Below are 26,405 nucleotides of genomic sequence, written 5' to 3'. Positions count from 1 at the left end.
GCAGCTTCATCTCCTTGCGGTGCACCAAATGAATTAGTCAATAAAACGCCAACTAATTACAAGTAATCAAAGAAAAATTAATCAAAGAAAACAAAATGAAAACAAAGAATAAATAGGGTTTTAATTTGCAGGAAGGATGAGGAAGAAGAGCTAAGAAGAACTGAAATATATATAGGAGAAGGTAGTGAAAGTAGGGATATTGGCGTGTCATTGCCAAAACCATAAAAAGCAACAGATGATTTAAAACTCTAAATATTCTTAATAAAAATTTAGATTTTACAAAACTTCTGTAAATTAGATTTGCAAGTTTATAAAATTTTATTGTGAAAATTTTAATTTATTGGAAAGATTTGGATTGTGCAAAATTTAAATTTCTCAGAAGAGTAATCAAATTAAGTAGCTCAGGAGTTGATTGATTAAGACAGCACTTTGGCTCACTCTACTATCTAAACTATTATGCAATTTAAAGATTATAAGAACATTTCCCAAACATAACCAGGCAAGATCAGGTGACTGTCTCTCTCAAGATAATTTCCCTGTCGATGGAATATCTTCTTTGGCATTTGGAACTTTTTCTTTTATTAGGACAAATAGAACAGTTTTGCTGACTACCATTTTTAATCTTGTAAATTTTGCTTATTTTTTTATTTTAAATCTTTTTCTGTTAATGTCAAAATTATAATATGCCTAGCATATTTCTAGATAATATAACGCTAACATGAATTATGACTCTATTAATCAAGAGCTTTTGTTAGATATATGGTATAAAATATCCAATTAATCAAATAGAAACTATGATTGAGGCTCTCTGGCTTAGTGAATGTGTAAATTGGGTGTAACCACTGTACCACACAATGCTTAATTAGTATCAAATACAATTAATGTGAAATTAATAATGAAGAGTTTTTAAAGTGATTAGTAGCTAATTGCTGCAATCAAGTTGATAGGAAAATAATGCGTGGCTAGTATCTGATATTCATGCATTTATATTAAGAAAGCATGGATTACGCGATACACTTCACACACGTTAAAAAGCAAGGCAGGAATCCTCTGATCCAAAATCCCTGGACCATGGTCTTCTGTTCATTCATTAGTAGGATCAATTCATTCAACCAATAAATAAACAGGACCTCTTCTGGTCCCATTATCTATTATAACATCACATATATCTATTACAACATCACATATAAGTACCAACTATACTCCACGGTAGGAGCAAACTTTAACTACTGAAGTTGGTTCTATTTCTTGCAATCATTTTAATTGAGAACCTTAAAATTTTCATCACTGAACTCAAACAGATTTTACCATCTAAAAAAATATTTATAATTTTGTTTTAAGCTTTTCAAATTCCATATAATTATAAAAATAAAATAAAATTCAAAAGTCATTTTTACTGTAAAAATGAGATAATTTTACATTCAACATAGTATAAGAAAGAAAAACAAGGCTCAACTAAGAGTAAAAAAATTTAGATGCTTTAAAGTTTCTAGACTCATAAATTCTGTACTTGCAGAATTAATTATACAGTAGCTCGCAATTGACTGTTCAACTGTAATACAATACATGTAAAAAACAAACAAACATCAATTTTAATCAACAAGCACATTTCTTGGAACTGGGATGAGTTCAGTTAAACATTATACATCCCCTGCCTAGCATGGTTACATATTTCAATCATAATTATTAATCTTAAAGCACATCTAACTCATTTTAAATTAAAAAATGGGCCCCAGATTAAACATCTTGCAACTTGTGCGCAATGTTGATAATGTTACAAGAGAGGTAAGCTCGACTGATCCAAGAATAAACTGGTGTATTGCTGAACTAACTTAGATGGATCGGACAACAGTTCATGTTGGGGGCATGTAATGTAAAGTTTAGTGTCGCAAACTCCTTGTGATCATGGATCAGTCACTGTCCAGTGTCATGGTCTGCAGTTTCCAGCTGAGAAGAAATGGTTAGAAGAGAATCATAGATGTGCTTGGCAGACGGTCGGTGGGAAGGATCGCCATGGGTGCACTGAAAGAAAAGGTCGACCAAACACTTTAGTATTTTGAACTCTGCATTGGAGGAGAAGACAGTTGTCTTGGATTGTGCTGTTGGTTCATCTTGGGATACTCCTGCTAATGCTTCTAATTCGGGTGTGAGCATTGGGCGCTGTTGCATCTGTTGATCGAATATAGAAGTTAAATTACAGTGTAAGATATTCCATAAAGAGCTTCGGTGTTGCTTTTAAATTTAAGCTGAGCTCATCAAGTGAAGATTGGGTATCATTCAGCATGATTGAAATGTCACCATCGGATACAGATCTTATGTTGGTACCAGCAAAAGAAATAATAAGTAAAACATAAATAAGTGCCACTAAAGGTGCAAAGCTAAGGAGCTTACTTGCAACAGTTTATATAGCTCTGACTCAGATAGTCCTTGGTAAGGTAGTTCAAGGGTAAGGAGCTCTAACAAAAGGCATCCATATGACCATATATCAACTTCCTGCAGAAAGGACAAAGATTACTCCTGTAACACCAAAGATTTAAACTACAAACTATCAAACAAGAGAAGTCAAAACAATGTGTCATGCAAAAGGGAAATGTATGGCAAGCACATGTTCAAATGGTACAGCTTCTCGATGATATTACTTGCAGCTTTCCTAATTGATCAAACCAATCATGTTTGAATAACGACTAAAGAAAACATGTGATCAACTGGAAGAACAAAATAGAAAATCAGGCAGACATTTTAATAACATGACAAAAACTAGACCAACATGAATTGTGATCCTGTGGCTCAAACATTACTTGATATCCTGCTTCAAAACCACAGCATGATCTCAGACAATCATAAAGTGCATTCAATTAATCTAGAGTATAGCAGTAACTTAAGAGTGAAATTAGTACATGAGATGAAGGGAACAGAAATAATCTTACCAGACCATATGAATGTTTCTGATGCATAGCTTGGACCACCTCTGGAGCCATCCACCGAGGTGTACCCACGCAAACATTAGGTGGATGTATGCCAAGGTGAGCAATGCAACATGTATGTGCAGTGGAATGAAGTGGAACTGATCTGTCGAAATCGCAAAGCTTGACAACAAGCACTGTGTCAGCCCGGGATACAAAATCAACTAAAATGTTTTCACTTTTTATGTCCCTGTGAATAATTTGCTTAGAATGCACTTCTACCAGTGCACAGGCAACATCCCTAGCAATACACAAAGCAATGTCAGCAGGAGCATGCTTCCGGCCCTTCTCCCTCAATTGATCTAAATAATTCTGCAAAAAACACAATCAGGAGTTAAACGTGCCTTACATATGCAAGATAGAAGCAAGCATTCAACACCTATCCACCTTTAAAGAACCACCATTCACATGCTCCATAATAATCATAGATTGCAACAATTTATGATCTTTGTTCCCATCTTCTGCTGGAAGCCACTTACAAGAAAGTTGATGACCATAAATATGCACTATATGCTTATGATTTCTCAAAGCGCCTAAAATCCTTACTTCCCCCAGGAGCATGTGCTCAAAGGCCCTAATTTCCTCAATGAATGTCTGCTCCGCTATCAAATATCGAACCTGTGCAGTTGAGGAAGTTAAGTCACATGTTTTTGTAATCCATGGATATGGTAAGATAAGATGTGCACAAATACACTAGCAGCTCTTTATGTAATCACCTTTATGGCAGCATCAAGTGCCCCAAATTTGCAATGGATGACAGACTTGGATGTACTTTTGATTTGATAGTTGAGTGAGAAAGGAATAGACAACGTAGGGACGGTAGAATTCCCAGTTTCAAGAGGTACTAGAAATCGACTAAGAGGAACATATCTGAACAGAAATACACAAAATATTTGTATCAAATAAATGTTCAGAGAATATAGTTACACAAACCTAATAGAAAATACATATAGTTTTAATAGTTTTGAATTTTCAATGTCAGAGTCAAGGGTTGAGCACAAGCCATCATTGAACAGTAATATTTCCAAAGATAATTGCACATTGTTAAGAGATAGTAGCTATCCATAGGATCACAAGATACCATTAAATGATAGTGTATTCTCTGTTTTTTCCCTTTACCCTCTGTTTGGGAGGAGGTGAGTAAAGGGGAGGGAAAGGTAAACATGGGTAAAAAGAATTTTTACACTTGTTTGGGAGAGAGTGAGTCACGAAGGGGAAGGGGAGAGAAGGGTAAAGCTTCCCCTTGCATGCTCGGGAATCAGCGAAATTTCTTACACCCCAATTTGGAGTGTAAGGAAGGGGAAGGAGAAATTATTCCAATTTTATCCATATTTATTTTTTCACATACAGATTTATTAAAAAAATAAGAGGATATTTTTGTAAATTTATATATTTAACCTTTATTTCCATCCCTTTTCTCTCAAATGAACCTTCCCTCTCTTCCAAACAAGGGTAAAATAAATATATTACTTTCCCTCCCTTCCCCTCCCTTCCCCTTCCATTAATGAATCTTGCCTCACCCCATCCAAACAGAGGGTTAGAGAAGGTATAGAAATCACCTGAGAAAGAAGATAGTAGGAAAAAAGCATGCCACAAAGATGAGGAAAAAAGAAAGGAAGAAAAATCACTTGCCACATCACACTAGACTAACTGAAAGATTCCCTATTTAGAACTCTTCTCCCCTCCAACATAAACTTTCATGTAAGGAGACATTTTCCACTGTTTTTACAAACGAAGCAAGGCACATGGCCAATTGGGGTTTCAGAGAAGTCACAAAATGGACAAATCAGGTATCAAAATTAGAAGACTTAGCTTGTGGCACCAGATTTCTTGTTTTGTTTTTCCTTATTCTATTCTAGTCTTTAAACATATTTATGTATTCCTCTTGAGCATAAAAAAACTATGAAGTGATGGCTTCACTGATCTGGGTTTTAAATTTAAAAGCAAGTATAGGATCAATCTTAAGCCTTGTACTCTGGAGCAAGTACTAAATGGAATCAATTTATAACTACAATTCCTGCTTCTTTAGAAGCTATACAATTTAGAAAGGGTAAGTAATACATGAACTACATCTCAAATTAAACTAATAATGCATATAACTTAAAAGCAGGTAAAAGTGGGAATGATGATAAAGAAACAAGAAATCACCTGCAAAAGTACTCTAAATCAGTTTCTTCTCTAATGTCAGTTGGATAGCAAGCATCAACAACCATTCGCACACATGCATTACCTCTTCTTACACAAACAGTATTCCAAGCATGGGGCATGAAATCAAGATATCCTCGTACAAGTTCACAAGGAATTGGAGGATCTACTCGGTCACAGAGATACTGCAGGAAAAAAATGATTGGACAATTGTAGCAGAAATTAATAAAAATGAGAAGGGAAAACGAAAGAAAAGCATACCTTCATTAGCACAGCCCTGTGCCTACAAACACCAAAACGCAATGCACCAATGGGCACAATGTTAGAATTCCGTGATTTTTTGATAACTTGTAGTGAGTTATCACACAACTCAGAAAAACAGACATTAAACTCAGTGTCACGCTTATTCTCCAACGGTCTGGTCTTCTCGAAGTTGTACCCAGCAGAACAAGTACAGATAAAAGGCTGTTGTTTGCGTAAACCAAGAAGAGATCTACGCATCTTCAGGATGGAACCACTTCTTTCACTTCCGCCAAAACAATCTGACACGAAGAGAGCAAGAATTGATGCTCTATGCAAATCATCAACAATGTTGTCTTCCCTTCCACTTAAGCTTGGTCTTTTCAATCTAGACATCAGCAACTGTGCAGAGAAAACAATCGCATCCAGATCTTCGTCTTTCTCTCTAAATGAGCAAAATAGATAGGCTGAATCATTTTCATGTAAACCATGAAAAGTTACAACTGAGAAAAAAAAACAATGACTATGGAGTAAAAAATCAACTAAATATGACATTTTGTTATCACCCACCTATCCAAAAGTATAACCTCACGTGAATCTAGACAGAGGCTCTGTTCAAAATCTAGCAGGGACTTGAAGGGACGATCACGTCCTGCATCGTAGAAACCATCCGGTATGAAATCATCAATGCTGCAGTATGATTGAATGCTATACTTGCAAGATAAGTCTGAGCAGTCTTCAACAGGTTTACGAAATTTCCTGGGTTTAGGATTATCAAGGTCCTTCTCAGAATGCCTTTTAGATTTTGATGTGACGTTAGATGTCTCGCAAGAGGACTGCTCATCCGACACATCAAATGAAGAGATGGGATGGAAGGAAAATTCATTGTCCTCTCTTTCAGATTCAATTTCATTGTCTTTGTTCAAGCAAATAGAGTTGTAGGTGGCACATGATGATTGTTCTTCAGGGTGACTCTCAAGCAAACCAACCTCATTGCTCTCACTCTCTTTGGCAAGGCAGCATCCGTCACTATTTATTGCACTAGCATCGTTGTTGTGAAAAGCATCCTCCTTCTCAGATTCTTCGAACACAACAGTTGTTACTGGTTCAATAAATGAAGAAATGTCAGGTTCTTCAACCATCTTGAGACTCATACTGCAATTGGGAACATCCTCTTTTGCAGATTCTTCAAACACAACAGCTGTTACTGGCTCAATAAATGAAGAAATGTCAGGTTCTTCAACCATCTTGAGATTCATACTGCGATTGGGATCTTCCCCTTTGCACTTTCTGCTGTAGTTCAATCTTTCCTGACGACCCCTTTGTTGAATGTATATGTGGCGATTCCATCCCCTTCTTTTCATTCTTCTAGCAACATGGCATCTGATGCTGTTTGACAGTTCCAGATGTGAACATGAAGATGTACTATGGCAACCTGACTTCAAGAAGGAAATTTAAGTGAACCTTATTTGGATGCATACTAATGATGGTATAGATATCATTAAGACAAAGAAGCAAGTATTACCATTGCAATATCGACTCGAATGAGCCCTGTGAATAGCAGGATCATATAGCTCACTTGCATTTGAAGACTTGGAGATTTGAAATTTGGTGTTACCTTGAATATTTCCTTCAAACTTGCACCTTATCCAATATGGTATTGCAAAACCATAGGGAAGATTATTGTGCTTTCGAGACACAAAAAAGAAAGAAAATAAGCAACAAATTATAAGCTAAAAATAACAATTATGTAACATGCAAGCGTATCAGAAGTTAAAATGAAATCATTTAAAATGAACTCAATGTACATAAGGTGTGAAGCAGATTATCTTTACCCTCCAAATTCACTAATAGATGAATTCCTTCAAGTATTTTGTGTTTATCCAAGCAAAATATTCAGTTGGCATCAAGGTGATTCTCAGCTTGAAATGTACAATAATAAATATTAGAAAACTCCAGCATTGTTTTGGAATGCAAAACCGACATTGTAAATCTCAATAGATGCTGCTGGGTGTTTAAATAATGGGCAAGAATATATTCATTGAATACGTACTAATAGTTTTGAACTGTATATAACACTTTGTGCTGTTTTGTACCACACGGTACAACTCAATATATCATCCAATGAACTAGTGAAGATCTCTAACCAGAACAACGTTGATAACAGACCAAAACCATGAACTATGCAAATTGCCTGTAGTAAAACAATTAAAGTAAGATAGTTACAACTAAGTTTAAGGAGACCCAAAAATCCCAGCTTCTTATAAGTGACAAAGAAAATACAGATTATCTATCTTATCTAAGATCTTTCAAAAAAAAAATTACACTTCACAAGGAGCATAGAATATTAAAATTCATTGATTTGATAAAGGAAGACAAACTAACTACAAAATTATGCATTTGTCAGAATTCAAACAAAGGCTGTGTTTAAAAAATATGAGAAAGTAAAAAAGATAGATCTACTTTAAAAGAGTGGCGTATGTACCTGAAGATTTAAATGTTGAAGGGTGAGCATAGAAGAAAGTCTGAGAGAAGTCAACGACGTTAGCTTATTGTTAGACAAATCCAGCCTTTCAAGGCTACTCATCAAAGAAATACATGGTGGAGGGTCAACCAGCTTATTGTTAGCAATGTTCAGGGATTTAAGAGAACCCAGCTCAGCTATAACATCAGGTAAGTTCTTCAGCTTATTAAATGAAATATCAAGCTCCTGCAGCTTTTTCAGATTGCTAACTTCTGGAGGAAGATATCTGAATAGAAAAAGTGAGTATAAACACAAATTTCGTACATAGAAAAAAGTTTAAACTAAGAGTAATATATAATTATAAGCACTTAATTCGAGAAAGAACTTCAAAAAATAAAATTTAAGTATCTAAGAAAATCAAAAGAAATTAAATTTCATTTGGGGCGTCCAGAGATATAACAATGAGGGCACCATATACTCTCTCTCTCTCTAAAAACAGTGCTTAAGTTAGTTATTTTTGGTTTTCTATTATGCCTTGTTTTGTATTATGTTATTTCCATGCCATGGGATTTTATTGAAAGCATAAATTGCACATTTCTGGTTACTGTTAAAGATTGGAGTTGATGGGATTTAAAATCTCATGGAGTAGGACTACAAACCCCACCTCCTATATCACATTGTTAACCTTCCCATAACCCAGTAATCAGATCATCCTAATTTACCTAGTAATCAAATCCCATCTTCATTCATAGTACATGTAATCAGATCATCCTAATTTACAAGTAAATGTCAGCACAGGCCAAAACTTTCGCAACTGTGACATTTAAATCCTATGGTCGTGACAATGGAAGAGTAACCACTAAAATGTTGACCCAAAATGTAAGGGGAAATGCTAAAAATGTCATTTTTCATCCAAAAATTAAGAATTGATTTATTTCAAGGAAAGAGAATAAAGACTTGATGATAAATAGCAATATGGGACACAAAAAGATAGCTTCATTTACCTGATAGAGAAATGGCAAATGGAGAGCCTCGTTAGGCACTTAAGACCAGAAATCTCTGACAAGATAGAAGAAGCAGACAACCTAGGTGGGGTCTTGGACAACTCCAGTTCAGTCAAAGATTTAAGCTTTTGTAACGAGAGGCCAGAAATTTCCGGCGAAGAGACCTTCAGCTGCAGCCGCTCGAGTTTCACCAAGTCGTCAACCTCAGGCGGCAGCACTTCAATATCATTACTAAATAACTTGAGCGTTTTGAGCGCACCGAGCCGCCCAATCCCCCTCGGCAGCAGATGAAATGTGTTATGGAACACGTACAAGCCATCTGCCGCCCTGTCGGGCAGCTGCCGCTCCAGCAACGACACCTCCCAGGAGTTTCCGGAGACATCGGTGGTCGCTTCCTCCCTGGAGGATGATGCGGCCTCCTCTCGGACACCGACGCGGGATCCAATCTCCTCGATCGTGTCCGCGGCGGCGCAGGCTTTCCGCGGTTGTCGAGCCGCCATAGGCCTGTGAGAGCCCAAGAATCAAGACGAAGTCATGGAAATCGGAGGCGAGCGGGGCGTTAGAAGGGAAGGGAACGTGCTGAGACGGCAATTGCGGCGGGGTCGCGCGAGTACGCGGAGGGTTGCCGTGGTCAAAACCCTAGATCGATGGAGAGAGGGATAAAAATAAGGAAGAAAGAAAAAAAAGTGACGTGGGGTCGACCGACACGACACACGAGACAGATAAAGAACCGCAATCAATATACAACGCGTCGCCACTCCACTGTTTACCTAATTCGAATGTGGGATTTTTTTTTTTAAATTTAGATATCGGATATTAAATCCGGAGATTTCAATTAAGATCCTAATGTTGAATATGCATAAGCAATTTGTTATTAAGAATCCGATATCGGATTCGATTCTATTAAAAAATTTTAAAATTTTATGATACGTAATTAATAATTAAAAAAATATTTAATAATTTTATTTATATATAAATAAATTAATAATTATATATATAACTATTATTCTAATACACTTAGTAATATTCATATTTTTATATAATAAAATAAAATAATATATAATTTCTATTGATAATGATCCGGTGATGACTCGAGAGGGTCCACCTCCAGGGAAGGTTAGGGCTTCGGTAGGCGTCAAGGTCAGTGGGAGTCAACTAAGTGGTCAGCCGATCGGAAAGCTCTCCACCCCCGATCGACCTGGAGAGTTCGGCGAGAGATGGCCGAGCTGGCAGCGTACAAAGGCAAAGGTCCGACGATCGGCGTAGATGGACAGAAAATCGAACGGCAAGACATAGAATCGTATGGGAGAAGCTTCCGTCACCTCTGCAGAGATATGCTCGTCCCACTATGGTAAGATATATGTTAGGGACACCTCCTCGAGGCTAGCTTTTGGGGGAAGCGTGTCCACTCGGGAAGCGTACAATCTACCTATCAAAGCTCTATATAAGAAGGGAGATCGTCCTCCGTGGAGGTAGGCAGAATACATCTCTGGAAGCCACTATTCATCACTTCCTTTTCCTTACTGGTCGGTGTGTGATTTGGACGTCGGAGAACCGTCGTCGAAAACTCCCTCCCGGCTTTACACTAACGACTTGTGGTTACAGGAGCATAGGATCATCAGTAAAGACGAAAAACCACCTTAACGTTATTTCTCGACTGCCATCTCCTCAACTTCGAGGCAGGATTACATAATAATCTTTAATAAAACTTGATATTTTAGAGAAAAAAAGAAAAAATATTATTAATAAAAAACTAACTTAAAATAACTAAACAAATATCTAAATAATCTCAAAACTCTAACATTACAAAAGTTTAAAAAATTAAAAATCTTTCGGACGTCCAAAAAAAACTTTAAACGATAATTTTTAATTTAAAACTAGATAGTTAAGGATAAATCTTGAAACTAATTAATTATATATTTATAAATGAGTTTTAATTTAATATATTGTAGGTCTCATCGTTCAATTCGAATTAAAAATTAGGATCTCTTAAAACTTTCATCAATCCTATCCAATTTTATTGAAAAAATAATTATACATGATTCAGAATTGATTTATTCTAGGATTGTGATTTTATAAACTATGATATCCATGATTGATTTAATATAAAAAAATTTCATCTATCATCAAAATAAATATAAAAGCTCAAGTGATGGAAGCAACTCAACATCTTAAATTAGAAAAATATTTTATCATGTATCATAATTAAAAATTAAACTATGGATATTTGAAAGATTACCCTAACATCTTCGTTGCACCTTAGCAGCAGGGCATGGGGCATACGATCGACCCTGGGAATTGAAGAAACAAGAGGATGATTTTTAGTGTTTTTTCTCCTTTTTATAAGTAAATCAATCAGATCTATCAAGAATTGAATGTACTGGATGTGACCTCCTCAGCCTAAAGCTTGCCAAGAACAACAAATATTTTCTATTTCTCGCTTTATAAGGGTTGAGTTTATGTTACAGTCAACGGACAAAATCTTAGAAAGATGAAATGACCTCCTTTTTCTCTTTTCTTTAACAGGAAACACATTCTCAGGATTTTAAAATAAAAAAAAAGTACTGATTCAAAACTTAAATAATATTAATAATAACGGGGAAAACAACAAGATCTTAATTTACTGATTTATTTCAGTATCAAAGAAAGCATTCATTACTAAAAACAGGACACCATGTAATTCTTCATTGACACAAGTGAACTATGCCTTAGACTCCTATTTTTTTTTAGCTGGTAAATCAAATAGTGTTCGATTAATAGCCCATTAAAAAAATTTATCAAAATTGAATTCGATCTGAAGTACCTGAGGAACTGAAAAAACGTGACTCGCGCGAATAACTGACAAATGACAGCATTGAAGGGCAAATGAATCTGTGTCAAAATTTTGCAAAACTGAACCCTGCATTAAAAGAATATTTATGTCAGGATATAAGTGACAATAAACATGGAAGTTAGATGAAGTAAATTCTGACACCATAGCCGTCTTTGAGAAGCTCAGCTGCCTCAGAACAGAGCAGAGCTCCTCACATGAGTACCTTGGTAAGCAGACCTCACTTCCAAGTCAAGAGCTAGATCTCAATCCATCATCATCTTCTTCATTCGTTTTTTACTTTCCATCCTCTTCCTCCTCCTCACTGTTCAGATTGCAATCATATCATGAATGAAGTAACAACCAACACATTGACAACTACATTTCTCCTACCACCTCACCTTCTTTTGGGAAAGTGAGTTCATGGATCTTCTCTTTCCCAACTCCCAACCTAATCTTTCTCACTGGAACCGAAAAGATTGCGATTTCATCCTTTCTGTTCTTCCAGAGATGAGCATCGAAGCCTTGATGGTCGCCTTCGTCCTCCAGTTTTTGTGAGGTTCTCAGTGAATCTGCTCTTCTTCAGCTCATCTTCTTCTCGCTGACACAAAAAAGACAGAAACTTGGTGCTCCGATTCTTCTGCTGGCAAAATCTTCACTTTTTCTGTGGTTGTTCTGCAGAATGGACACCAAAATCTTCATGATCTCCTTCGCTCTTCGAGTTTTTCCGAGATTCCTTGTGAAATCCAGCGTTCTGGTGTCATAATTTCTCACCGGACATTGAAAAGATTGCAACTTTGTATTGAGATCTTATCGGACAACAAAAGCACCTCCTCCTTTTCTTCGCCTTCGCCATGGCGATCAAATACTTCATGGTGCCCTTCGCTCTCGCCTGCCTTCTCCTCTCACTCCTCATCATCCCCTTGGTCCTTTCCAAATCCGCCACCTTCTTCTACAAATCTGAGCACCTGCGCGGCGCCCCGAAATCCTACCCGGTCGCCTTTGCCTACCTCATCTCTGCATCACCCGGCGACGTTTCTCGCCTTGAGCGCCTTCTCCTGGCAATCTACCACCCAGGGAACCGCTACCTCCTCCATCTGGACCTCCACGCGCCGCCGAAGGAGCACGCCCAGCTCGCCGAGTTCGTCGCCAAAACCGAAGCTTTTTCGCGATTCGGCAACGTATGGATCGTCGGCAAGTCGAATCCGGTCACCTACCGCGGCCCCACCATGCTCTCCACCACGCTCCACGCCATGGCCATCCTCCTCCGCCTCGGCCACTGGGACTGGTTCATCAACCTCAGCGCCGCCGACTACCCCCTGATCACCCAAGACGGTAAAACTGTCAAAATTAGGTTTTGCCCAAAACTGAGAAATCTCTAGTGGCAATCTAACCCATTTCTACAGATCTAATTGTGGCATTCTCTACCTTGCCTAGAGATCTCAACTTCATAGAACACACCAGCCACTTGGGCTGGAAGATGTAAGAGCACTTCAATGGACACATAAAAATCCAATCTTTGATTCTTTTATGATTCATAGAACTCAACTTTTCTCGCAGAAAGAAGAGAGCAAGGCCTATCATTATAGATTCTGCACTGCATAGCCACAACAAATCGGGCATCATTTGGTCTGCGAACCAAAGAGGCCTTCCCACTGCCTTCAAGCTCTACACAGGTACCGATATAGACACTAGTACACGGCAATTGTTGTTGCTCGCATGATCATATCTCTACTGATTTCTGAATAACAATGATGCTGTTTGATCAGGTTCTGCTTGGACTATACTCTCCAGGTCTTTTGCCGAGTACTGCATCCTGAGCTGGGACAACCTTCCGAGGAACCTCCTCCTTTACTACACCAACTTCATCTCCTCGCCGGAGGGCTACTTCCAGACGGTGATATGCAACTCCAAGGAGTTCCGAAACACGGCGGTGAGCCACGACCTGCACTACATCTTGTGGGACAACCCCCCGACGCAGCACCCCATGACCTTGGGCCTCAAGGACTATAGGAGGATGATCCTGAGCAGTGTGCCGTTCGCGAGGAAGTTCAAGAAGAACGATCCGGTGCTTGATAAGATCGACCGCGAGCTCCTCCGACGGAGGAAGGGAGTGTTCAGCAAGGGAGGTTGGTGCTTGGATGATAATGGAGGCGCTTGCTCTGCCTCTGTTGATGGTGGATTGAGCTATGGTGTTCTCAAGCCTGGTGCAGGCGCTAGGAGACTGAAGGCTCTACTGACGAAGCTGGTGGCTACAGGGAACTCTAGGAAAAGGCAATGCCGCTAAATTCTGTTAGAGGATTGGGCATGCAGATTGAATTTTGGGGCTGAGGAAGTTTGTGTTGTAGAATGAAGTGCTGATTTTTTTTTCTTTTTCTTTTTACCTTTTCGAGAGTGAAATCATCAAATCAACACTTGTATAATTCAATTATACTAGGCCATCTTTATATCAACTAATGAGATGGTAAATGTGTTAATTGCAATTTACATTAGCATTTAAAATAGAAGGCTACCATATTTTAAGAAAAATAAAAAAAACAAAGATATCCAATAATATTTCTCTTCCTCCAATAAGCCCTAGAATGCAACTTTACATCTGTATTGACAAGTAGAATCATCTAAGGGAAAAGAATATACTTGTGAATCTTTCACGAAAAATCTCCAAAAGGTGGGAAGAATTTTTCTCACTTGCACGTACTGATGGTGTCCAACCGTTTCCGCTCTTCTGAATTTTGTAACTGCTTAAGATTACTTCATGTCTTCATGATGTCTCTGTGTTCACTGCCTTAAGTCCCTTTCGGCAAGCATGTGTCTACGTCACCCAAATAATGGACGATAAGTATCGATGAAAAGTGTGCCCTGACCATGATTCTGCTCTACTGTCCACTGTACCACACCAGTCTAGCTTAGGTACCCAAGCTTCTGGGTCTAATCCTCTCGTAGAAGAGAACATAAGCTGCAGATGATTTTATGTTGTCCTCCGATATGGGAAGAACAAACTGATCATCAAAGTCGAACCAACGATCTTCAGTTTCATGCTACAGTGAAAAATTCGGTATCAGCATCAAGATAAAAACAAAGTGAACTTCCAACAAATAAGATAGACTGAATCTTGTATTTACATTTAGGTGGGGAAAATAAGATAGAGTCACAATAAGTTACTTTAAAGAAAGATGTAAATGTAGTTTTCAGACAAGCATCTCATTGATGTAACTGCATTTGATTACTGTATTATTTGAACCAAAAAACTAGATGTTAAGTCTTCAATTAGTTGGAGTTGAAAGTGTGACAGATAAATGACAATACTATTCAACAAAATTAAAAGCGACCTATTGCCAAGCTAATTTTGAGCTTAAGGCATACTAACATCCATTCAACTCATTGTGCTACAATTAGAAAGGAAAACCAAGTTTTGAATCCGTACCAGGTTTCCTTGACACTAATTCTAGTTTGTTTTCCAATAACATGTTGCTTAAGGACAGAAGGCATCTAGAGAAACAGAGAGGAGAAGAATTTAAAGTGTAGATTCAATAAATATGCAACTTACATAAACATATGCAGTGTAATGACCACCTCCCATGTTCCCGTAATGGTTGTTGATTGCATATAATCGATATTTGGACGGCTCTTTTGAATTACAAGCAAGATAGCCTGATAAATCCAAGTCATGAATTGGGAAGTCCACAAACATCTCCAGCTTGTTATTGGAAAATATGTCATATGAAAACCTTTTTAGATGAATGATAAGAACTTCTGGTAACCTCCAAAGGTCCAACTTCTTGGAAGCTTGCCGATGCTTTTTGCAGCTTGGGCAATACCTGCAAAGAAAGTGGCCATTAGATAATGTGGATCATTTTGCCAAAATAGAATCAAATGATTCTGTGACAACACTTTGCAATCCAATTAATAAGATAAATATAATTTGCAAACAGATTTATCTTAATGTACTATATCTTTTAAATGGGTATACGATCAAATATTTACAAAAATGACAGTTTTAGAAACTGAAGCAGAAGCACTTCCTTTCAAGTGAAGCATGCATACCAAAGTAGTATTAGTTTTTTGTTATTTCATCAAGAACTAATGTTATTATGATTTTATGCATTAAAGAAGAGCTAAACTTGTTTGAATAATAATAATGACATAGCTTTTGGTAGAGCTCAAGGGAGTGATATAAGCTACATAGCCACAGTTGGCACTAACATGGCATGGTGATGATGAAGATTAGTTCAAAAAAATTCTTTCAATTTACTCATGTCCAAGTCGACAATATTGACATTTATTTATGGAGATTCTAGTCTTTTCAAGTATATAAATACATAAATAAACAAATCAAGTTATCAAAATCACATTTTTCTACAAAATGGTAAATATTTGAATCTTGAAAATAGTTGCCTAAAGGTAATTAAAAATATGATGTCTGAGTTACTCTATGAATAAACCTTAAGGTTAACTGAAAGACAACCACTGACAAGGGTATTTTTGTTAGTTTGAGATAATTTTGTAAACTATAGGAGATGAATTCAAACAAAATGAACTTTGAAGGACAAATTTAAAAACCTTGAAATTACATTAAAAATGAAACTACCCATTTGCAAATTAAATGTCTTGGTACATATTTATCATAAATATTCAGATTAAAGGCAATGGGACAACTTTTTCTTCATAACCAAGGTGTACTTGTGTTGATGGCATAAGTGACCACCTAACATATTTGAACAGTTCGTTTTAAGTTGTTATCAATGAAAACATATGAACGTACTTCTAATAGACATCAGTTTCTACCAGCTTGTTATTAATGTACTTGAAAAGGCAATGGATAGAATAAGTAAACTCACCACATGTCTTCTGGCCCTAGTGGTTCCTCCTTCAAAAATGCTTTAAGGCATGAATACAGGGAGACCGACTCCTGCGGCTGTTTAGCTAAAAGTCCAAACTTGTAAACCTCGGGTAAGGTATTAAGAAGGCTCACATTGTAATGTGTCATTTGTTTCTCATGCCAACTGACAAGCACAAACAGTTTACTTTGTAACTCCATTAGGCAAATTGGCCCATTCATCTCTATCTCTGAGAGCATTACTTGACTGTTCTCATCTGTCAAGTAAAACTGAAATCCATCATGGAAATGCTTTTCTTTAACTGTAGCATTGTCTTCAAAATCAGGGAGAATGGAGTCACAGTCTATATTAGTAATCCCATCCTCATCATAAATACTATCTTTATCAACATCCAAAGTTGATTCTTTAGGACTTAGAAATGGGCCAAGTAGCTTCAAGAACAAGTCGCGGACAAGAGGTCCTGTGCTCAAACCTGGTAGCCTAGTAACCAGAGGGATACCAAATGCCTTCCATCTGCCAGTGAAATAGTGCCTGGAGAAAAAAGTTTTAAAGCACAAAGTTATGAAAATAAATATCAAATAGTTGCAGAAAATGGATTTATACAGCTACATGAACTGAGATCTTATAACACAACAATATAGACTGAGATCCATTGTTTTATGATTGATGTAAAAGCTTAATAACCCTCCACCTTTTTAATCCAGGCTTGGTATCTACAACATCAATTTTAACAATACATGTCAAATAATGTAACTAAGATGTATCCCCTGCAATGAAAATACATTTGGCAATTAAGAACTGCTATAATGCAACCAACAGGTTATCTCTAAAGTATAAATGCAATTAGCTTATACATTTCCATAATGCAAAAAAACATGGTAGCTATGGCAATAAATACTTTTGGACACTAGACTATAACCGCATCTTAATAACATATCTAATGATTTATACATCCTCTTTCAACCTCAACTCCTTTGAAGACCTGGGAATCCAGAAGAGACTATGGCATTCTCCAACATTATGGCTAAAAGAAATGAAATACTAAATATATTCATCATGTCACCCTTACTCGTCTTTGGTTTGATGCATAAACACAATCAGTGGGAATTCTTCAAGTTCTTTTGAGAGCCTGTATGCTGCAAGCTGATCTCCATCTCTAATTAAAGAAACTGAATCAGATGGATCCTCTAGGAAACGAATTATTCGATTGCAGAAAACCTGCACAATGTTTCAATTAGCACATGAGTCAAATGGAAAAAAAGGGGATAAGTACTAAGGGATTTTTTTTTCCTTTTGTAGTAAGGCATGTAAGATCATGAAAATAAAGTATAACATACCTCAGCAACCAATAAACTCTCATCCTGCTTTAATGAACAAGCAATACTTAAAGATTGTATTAGATCACTGCAGTTCCCAGATTTTGGCACATTCACAGTGTAAGGGGTTGGTCTGCTGTGACCATCAGTACTGAAGACAGTAACAGTCATTGTACGCATTTTTGTGGACGGTAAGGGAAGAGACAGATAGATGAATGGATCAAATGTAACGGACAACTTATTGCACACAGGACACACTAAAGTTGATCTGTATTGACCCTGCAAAAGAGCAATAACTCAGGATGAGATTCCCTAAACTGGAACAAATCATACCAATGATAAAATATCAAATATGTGCTTCTTATGAATATGAAATATGAAATGAGCATGCATTGTGAGTATGCTCCAGTTAATTTCATGGGAACTTTGAATCAGAAAAAGTATGGAGGCAATAAATTCAAAAGCTGTTTGCACCAAATTGCAACTACCAATGCCATGCATTAGTAATGGCACAATAGATGTTCCCATCATTAAATCTCACAAAGCTAGAGATTGTGTGGTAAGCAAGGAGAGAACTCCAGCATCAAAATGCGATATAAGTATAGAATTCAAGAACCTAAAAGAAAAGGTCACTAACATGACAGATGTCCACTATAATGGAGTCATTGCGAGCTAAGTGGTTTGTCCAGTACTCTTCCGCTACTTCTTCATCTGGACGACCAGATGCATCCTTAACTTCAACATAGGGCTTCTGTTTGATGCGATTTAGGTCTTCATGGAGCCCATCTAATAGAAAGGCCAGAAGTTCCTATGAACCAAATAAGTCAGTTCATGCTTCAGAATAAATGTAGCTTCAACACTTAAGAAAGACTTGAGTAATATTTTGGACAGTAAAAAACTAGTTTTAGCATATAAAACAAGAGATTCAGCATACAAAATACTACTTACTTGACAATCATGTTGGCTAAAGCCATAGAATTGTGGGGCAAAAGAAGAAAGCTTTGATTTAAAAACATTTGGAGCAATTGGTGTTCTCCCTGGAGCCCATAGCTTCCTCAAAAGTAGGCCAAATGCTAAAGCAAGTTCACCCTGTCAAAATGTGAAACATTTTATGAGTCTCAGATAAATGCAGTTCTCAGTACCGGAATTTTTTTACTTCAAATAACAATCTTATTCTGTTGGGTGGAAAAGGAATAAAAACTGAGGATGCATAGTTCTAATCCAGTAAATCTCAGTGAAAAAGTGAAGGATGGATTTCCTTTTATCTGCATCTCAAAAGTTTTGATGAAAAAAAAAATAGATGGTGAAAAAATTCGTGCAATTTTATAAGAGTTCTATGATGAAATATATGAACTAGCAATATGTGGATATGATTAACAAAAACGATATCAACAGTTACTGCTTGCATTATATGAATTTGGTCCATGACTAGGGTAGTCATTGCTAATAAAACTCCATTACTTTCTGATCACTTTAACATAGATCCTTATTTGAGAAAAATCATTCTATGCATTTTAATTTGGATTTGGCGAATACTAAGCTATTATTAAATTTGCCTAGAATATGCTTTATCCAACAAAAAAGATACACATGATATCCCTATTGAAGGGAACAATTGTTAAAAAGAAGCTTCTCCCTGAAGACTTTCTTTCATTTCTTGCAAACCACAGAATTTTTTATAGGTACAATATACTGCTTTTCAGCAAGGCCAACGAGTTAAAATAAGAAAGACTGCTTTGAAAATTGCATGAAGATATTACATTAAGAAAGTCAAGATCCATCAAAGAATTTCAACCTACATTCATCCCTAGTGGATTCTCACGGTTTATTTCTCTAGCGTAGTTTCCATGGAAATAGCGAACAAGCTCCGGTGTGTGGGCTAAGCACTGGATAGCACTATTCATAAAACATGTATTTCCAAGATTCTCCAATCCTGTCAGACCTGAAGTACTTGTTCTGATGGAGCTAACATTTGTGTGAAGATCAAAATCCATAGTTTCTATGCTTCCATTGCTCATAAACAAATCACCACCATAGGAAGAACTTGCCATTTGGGATATAGGAACTGTTGGGTAATACTTTCTGGTTTCATGTTCAGAAGTTACGGCTTCTGATGAAGCGTATAATTGAACCTCTAGAAGAATCTGCAAAATCACAAATAAAAAATAACAGAACTAAGATTTCCTCACATAAATTCTAACATACAATTAGTTCATATTACTAGCTAGAGTGTGTTACTCTTCGTCATTATTGTTGGTGTGAAATGGATAGAATACTTGAACTTGTTACACTCCAATAGTCCAGGTTAAATTTGCTTATTCTGGTTTCATACAAACCTTCCAGCTTCAATATGTTGTATCAATAAACTCATTTATAGTCAATCTCTATTATATTCTCGTGTATGAGAAAAATGCCTAAGCATGTGTAAATTCATATTTAGAATTTTCAAATCATGTCAGTTGAAACAGTTTCAAAAATTGCTACAAGTGAAGCATTTTCTACATGTCTCTTGCACATACAGAATATATGGATGATAAACAATAACCAGTTCAGTTAATCACAGTTGATGTTGATTGCAACTAGCTCAACTACGTAAACTATTTTTATATTTGTTTCCGCAGGAGGGGGAAAGAAACTGAATGAAGATCAGTACCCATTTAAAACAAACATGAATTACCATAATCCCATCAATTATACTGTATCAAACTGTGCTCACAGAAAATAACTTCTTAAGGATTATTTATTGTGTCCCATAAATGAAATTTTAGAAAATCAATATTTTCCAACATTTGGAAAAGGACAATATCCAATGCTTTTGGAAGGATGGAATTACACTTTGTTAAAAAGTGGAGAATGAATTAAGAAAAACCGAGTGCGGAAAATAATAAAGGAAAAAAAAAGATGAATTCTAATACATAATATTGTATTTAAAAAAAAAAAGATAGCTAAAAGTTATAATTTAACAAGAATAAATACAATTTTCATTGACAAACACTCACCATATAGGTGAATCAATGGTATATCCTCCAGAACTTCAGGTAAGTAGTTTAACTAGTGAATATGGATTTTCTAACACAAAAGTTCAGTAGTATGAAAAGAAATTGTGCAAAGTCCTCCTAATCTCTTTGTTATAAGGAAAAAATGTGAACTAAACGTTTAGGGTTTGAAGAATAAAACATTTCCCCATAGTTAGCATAAGACAACCAGACAACAAACCAATCAAGCTGTAGACCAAATTCAAAATAATGGTCCTATTGATTGGACCAAATGTCTCAAAAATATAAATATATGATATATAATCTAATATAAAAACAAAACTCATAATTTAATCATATGAAATTTTGAAAAGAAAAAAAAAAGAAATGATGATCATTTAGATTTAAGCAACCAAGGGGCATTCCTGAGTTTCTGAACTATCAATTCTGTCCAGGTTTATGTAACAATTATTTACAAGTGCCTAGACACAGCATGGAAAGGACCTATTTTAAAGTACTAAGCTGAAAAGTAATATTGATTACCTCATTCTCGGATTGGTGTTGCCCATCCAAAAACTCTATATTCTGCAGATTCATTATGGCATGATCTATTTGCTTGGAAAAATCCCAAATATAAACCTAGCTCAAATGAAAATGAAGTAAATGAGGCAAACTTCTGAGGCACAAAATTTTCAAGCCAGAATGATACTAGTAGTTATCAGTAACCCACCAGCTCAGAATCATCCGAAAAAAGTGTGCTCGCCTTAATGTAACTCTCAGTAACATTGTCCTGGAAAAAATAAAAAATGTGTTCAAGCCTACGATGCCAGACAGATTTATGACAGTGAATTACATGGAAACCCTATCACTCTATCAGTGGTCACTGTAATTCAGTTAAAGGCATAATGACACAAGCAACATTCTCACCATCACCCTCAATTGTCTTCTTTTTAGAGCATGTTAGGATCAATTGATTATCAATGGTTATGCAAACTAAAAGTTGATTTGCAAATATGATAACCACTCCGACCATATGCAAAACAGACTTATTACAGTATGGATCTAGTTTCAAAAACAAACAAAATAAACTCAATACGAGCATGCAGCAATATTTGAAAAAGAAGAGCGTAACATCACAAACCTCCTTGCGTATCTTAATTGTTATAGTACTTGTGTCCTGGGAAGCAGAGATCCTAAGTGTCAGAGGGCATATATCATCTGAAGCATCTAGATAGTTCTCCGTGTTCAGAATCGTATCATTATGCCTATTGAAAAATCCATGCAGAAATGAAGACTAAGCAATGAAAGCAAACAATCGCGCAAAATTTATTTGTGCGTTGAGGAAGCAAATACATCACAAGGTATCCAAGTATATTTGTTGGGACTGGTGTTAAAATGAAACTGCTTCAATCACTTGACCAGAATCAAGATACCCTGCTACGTTGCGGGGAGATGCTCACCATCTGACAGCCATCGAGCACACATCTCTTCGAATCAACGCGTAGCATCTGCAAGAAAACCCCTCGTCTTCCGCTGCCGGCCGTTTCGAGTCGCTGCCGCCGTCGCGACGTAGCTCGAAGACGAGATCGGACTCGACTGAGATCGACAAAGATGAGGAGGGCACCGCCTCGTAGCGGATCCCTTCCGTCCCTTCGGCCGCTGCTTCCAAGGACGACTCTTGCGCCTCCTTCCACCACCTACTCATACAAATCGAAAACGAGATTAAAGTTAGAGAGAAACTGGGAACAAAGACCGATTCCTAAAAAGGTCCTTACCGGAAAGGAACGAGGTAAGTGGCGGCGCCGGCGACGAGGGGGCTAGAGTCGTCCATCAGCAACCGGCGGCGGAAGAGACAGATCGAGTCCTCATTAGTAAAAGGGAGAGGAAGAGATTAAAAAAAAAGGATAAATAATGAGGAATTCCCCTTTGCCCCTCTAAAAGTTCAAAAAATAAGGACGCCTTGGGGCTAGGTCTTCCTATTATAAGGGCGTCTCCCTCAGGCAAATAAGTACAATTATCTGCCTGTTCTATGATATATTGATTTTATTATTATTTTCCATTTAAAATCAGTAGTAATTATAATTTTATAGAGATTATACCTATATTATAGCAACAATGATTTTATACCTGTTTTCAATTATAGCAACAATGATTTTATACCTGTTTTCAATTATAGCAACAATGATTTTATACCTGTTTTAAAATTGAAAATTGGAAAATAATTTACAGAGAAAAAATTTAAGAAATAGTCAAGGATAAACATATAAAATAATGGATCTATACAAATAAAAATAATGGACCGTGAATTTATATGTCTGAATTTTTTCCTAATATTTATTTCCGTTGTCTATAATTACTCTTTAAAATTATTTATATTTTAGCCGCTATTATTTTATAATTACTATATTAAATTAATCTTATTCATTTTATGGCAATTATGAAATAGTAGATGTTATAATATGTATTACTATAAAAAGTATTCAACCAATTTAAGATTTAGCTTTAGATGATTATAATAAAAATATTCATGATATGATTTTTAAAACAGTAATGATACTGAAAAAAAAATCTTAATAAAAAGTTTAAGGATAGACACATAAATTTATGATCCATCATTTTCAATTTTATGAATCAATCATTTTATATGTCTATCATGAAGAGAGATAAACTATAAGATCAATTCACAATTGATCATCAAATAATTAGATGGTGAGAAAAGATTATTTTCCCGAGTGCAGGAGCTCATTAAAAATATTGATCCATTATTGTAATAAATATGTTATCTTCTATTCAATTGAGCATTCTATGAAGACTAAATATCCTAAATATCAATTAAATATTTCATCCCTTAAATATCTTAAATAATAAATTTTATAATCAAATATTTCATAAATTAAATATCTACCAGGTCACATATTAAATACTTCGCTATTAAATATTCTAAATTTTATGCTACAAGGGGAGTGGGTGGCTGCTTTTTCGAATGGTGATAAAAAGATCAGAAATGAAATAAACGGTTGGAGGTCAGCTTTAATCTCGGTGTTTTTACAAGAGTAAATCCACTTAGGCATCCATAATACTATAATATTATAACATCCATCATCTCATCAAAAAACATAAGACTCACTGTCATCTCATCTCATTATACTATAATTTTATCCATTATCTCACGATCTATTCAATCATCTTAAAATTATATTATATTAAATAAATATATTTTAAATATGTTTTAAAATATTTAAATTATTATTATTTTTTAATAGGAATATTACTTTTAAAAATATAAATTTATTATTTTTCAAAAAGAATATTAATTTTTTAAATATATTTATTAAATAAAATAAATGGTTGTGAGGAAACGAAATTACAATGTTAGAAAAACGAAATTATAAAGTTGGGAAAATAAAATTACAACTGAGCACCTAAAATTATAAAGTTGGGAAAATGAAATTACAACTTAGCGGCTAAATTTACAAAGCTGGGAAAACAAAATTTATTTTAAATTACCATGTAATTATGAAATTAAAATGTAACAATCACTTAAATAAATCATACAATTATGAAATTAAAAATAATATATGAAATACTAATTCACGAATTGTTGTTGTATTGCCCCCAGATATGCTCAACTAAGTCGGTGTGAAGTTGGTGATGAACTTGAGTGTCACGTAGCTCAGAATTTGTTCGAAGATAATCCTGAAATCCTCGGTTTGAGTCATGGATAGGTTGTGTGGGTTCGTCACCTTCATCGTTGTACCAATTTGTCACGTGACCTCCCTCATCCTCAACAATCATATTATGCAAAATAATGCATGCTAGCATGATTTGTTTTAACTTTATCCTATACCAATAACGAGCTGGACATCTGACAATTGTTCATCGAGATTGGAGCACCCCAAATGTCCGTTCAACATATTTTCTTACAGACTCCTGTCTTTCCTTAAACAACTTCCTCTTGGGATCCTCCGGGCAAGGAAAAGCCTTAACAAAAATAGCTCACTCGGGATATATTCCATCTGTTAGATAATAGCCCTTCATATATGTAATGTCGTTCACCATGAAATTAATCTCCGACATATTTCCTTGCAAAACGTTGTTGAATATGGGAGATTCATATAACACGTTAATATCGTTCCGTGAACCGACGACCCAAAAAAATGCATGTTATATCCACAAGTCATGAGACGCGACCGCTTCAAGTACGATTGTTGGTGACTCATGCCTCCTTGTAAATTGACCCTTCTAAGTAATTGGACAATTTTTCCATTTCCAATGCATACAATCAAGGCTACCTAACATGTCAGGGAAGAAATCGACCATTAAAAAATTAGCCGTCTTCTATACATTCCATTCCCGTTACCTTTTTAATTATCCGTTATCTTTTTAATTAAATAGCCCTTACCTTTTTAATTTTAAAATTTATAAACTTTTTAATAAATAAAATTAAAAAATTATATATATAACATGGGGTGGACTAACCCTGGGCCACCCCATGCAGCTTGAACGCGTTCAGAACACCAAACATGTTCAAGCGTTGAACTTTAACACGGTCATCTACAACATCGTGTTAAAGCTATAGTACAATTATAATGCGACTTTAACGCGGCGTTGCGGATGGCTTTTAAACCATCGCTACTATTTTTGTTATCCAAATTTCCAAAAAAAGCCATTTTGTCGCTCTATAAAAATATTTTGTCGGCATTATCCGACTTGGTCGTTCATCAGACCCACTTACCACGTTCTATCGGTCCAATTTATCCTATTTGATCAACCCAAACTTACCTAATTCATCAACTGCAACAGATTTATTTTATAAATCTAAATATTCAAATTTTCCAATCAACTAACATCGAAGATGGCCGACTCATACAAAATTTTCATTGTCTATTAAAATAAATTCAAAAAACATAAATGCTGAGCAGCTCAATAATCTAATATTTTAAATTTTTCATTACACTATTGAAATAATAAGAGTGATTGGAAGACTATTATTTTGGCTGTTTATTAACAGGTTTACTAGTATATTTTGTTTGTCATCTGAATTATTTATTTGCGCAGGTCCATTTGATTTTTTTTTAAAAAAAAAGTGGAAATAAACTTAAAATAAAAATGTTAATTATCTAATACGGCACAAATCATCTCCCATTTCTGGATTTGGAAAGGATGCTGAGACCATTTTGGGCCTTGTGATGTCCAAAAATATAAACCTGGCCCATTTGTTGAAAAGGGTTTTTTTCTTATTTTATTTCGTAGAAAATGTAATTTAAAAAGCAAATAAATACAGAAGGGGGCCGAGAAGAATAGAATAAAGTTATATCTGGCATAAAGACTCCGCGTTGAGTCAACTACTGAAAACGAAAGACAATATAAAGTTACGAGACGTGACGTCGCACGAGATTGAGATGGAAAGTGAAAGGTGTGGATGCATTTAATCCTCTTATCCAAAGCTTTGTCCACTTCTCATTGCAATATAAATATTTAAAATAGATGAAGTATAAAAATCTATCCTCCCTGATGTAGTTCTAATGATCATGTTTAAGTTGTCCCGGAGTGTCACGGACATTCAGATATTTACGACTTCATCTCTAACTTATGATATATTTATAAAAAAAATTTTATAAATGAAAAGCATAACTAAATAATAGAAAATT

At 35.8% G+C, this 26,405-nt stretch overlaps 3 protein-coding genes across 4 annotated transcripts; 1 reads left to right on the top strand and 2 right to left on the bottom strand.

Annotated features, from left to right (window-relative positions):
• Positions 1-1,456: 1,456 nt before the first annotated feature.
• LOC122051481 lies at positions 1,457-9,487 on the bottom strand. Its single transcript, XM_042612639.1, has 11 exons — positions 8,817-9,487; positions 7,834-8,098; positions 6,874-7,036; positions 5,919-6,783; positions 5,370-5,793; positions 5,112-5,293; positions 3,680-3,833; positions 3,351-3,581; positions 2,928-3,275; positions 2,392-2,493; positions 1,457-2,169 (listed from the first exon to the last, which is right to left on the bottom strand). Exons 1-11 carry the CDS (start codon positions 9,314-9,316, stop codon positions 1,915-1,917), a joined length of 3,489 nt encoding a protein of 1,162 aa, XP_042468573.1. The 5' UTR covers positions 9,317-9,487; the 3' UTR covers positions 1,457-1,914.
• A 2,456-nt stretch (positions 9,488-11,943) lies between these two features.
• On the top strand, positions 11,944-14,082 carry LOC122051480 (beta-glucuronosyltransferase GlcAT14A). Of its 2 annotated transcripts, none has more exons than XM_042612637.1 (4): positions 11,944-12,960; positions 13,032-13,107; positions 13,186-13,301; positions 13,395-14,082. In XM_042612637.1, the coding sequence occupies exons 1-4, from the start codon at positions 12,480-12,482 to the stop codon at positions 13,910-13,912; spliced, it is 1,191 nt and encodes a 396-aa protein (XP_042468571.1). In that variant the 5' UTR covers positions 11,944-12,479; the 3' UTR covers positions 13,913-14,082. The 2 variants fall into 2 exon arrangements, with proteins under 2 accessions (XP_042468571.1, XP_042468572.1); XM_042612638.1 differs by having other exon boundaries at positions 12,018-12,979; positions 13,063-13,107.
• A 32-nt stretch (positions 14,083-14,114) lies between these two features.
• On the bottom strand, positions 14,115-22,693 carry LOC122051479 (ubiquitin carboxyl-terminal hydrolase 8-like). Its single transcript, XM_042612636.1, has 13 exons — positions 22,530-22,693; positions 22,215-22,451; positions 21,896-22,019; positions 21,485-21,544; positions 21,298-21,393; positions 19,579-19,923; positions 18,728-18,868; positions 18,417-18,587; positions 17,801-18,058; positions 17,533-17,681; positions 16,464-16,994; positions 15,173-15,443; positions 14,115-14,663 (listed from the first exon to the last, which is right to left on the bottom strand). The coding sequence occupies exons 1-13, from the start codon at positions 22,583-22,585 to the stop codon at positions 14,532-14,534; spliced, it is 2,571 nt and encodes an 856-aa protein (XP_042468570.1). The 5' UTR covers positions 22,586-22,693; the 3' UTR covers positions 14,115-14,531.
• Positions 22,694-26,405: the final 3,712 nt, after the last annotated feature.

Source organism: Zingiber officinale, chromosome 3A (genome assembly GCF_018446385.1).
Source record: "Zingiber officinale cultivar Zhangliang chromosome 3A, Zo_v1.1, whole genome shotgun sequence".
NCBI lineage: Eukaryota > Viridiplantae > Streptophyta > Magnoliopsida > Zingiberales > Zingiberaceae > Zingiber > Zingiber officinale.
This window is presented reverse-complemented; position numbering and strand designations above follow the sequence as displayed.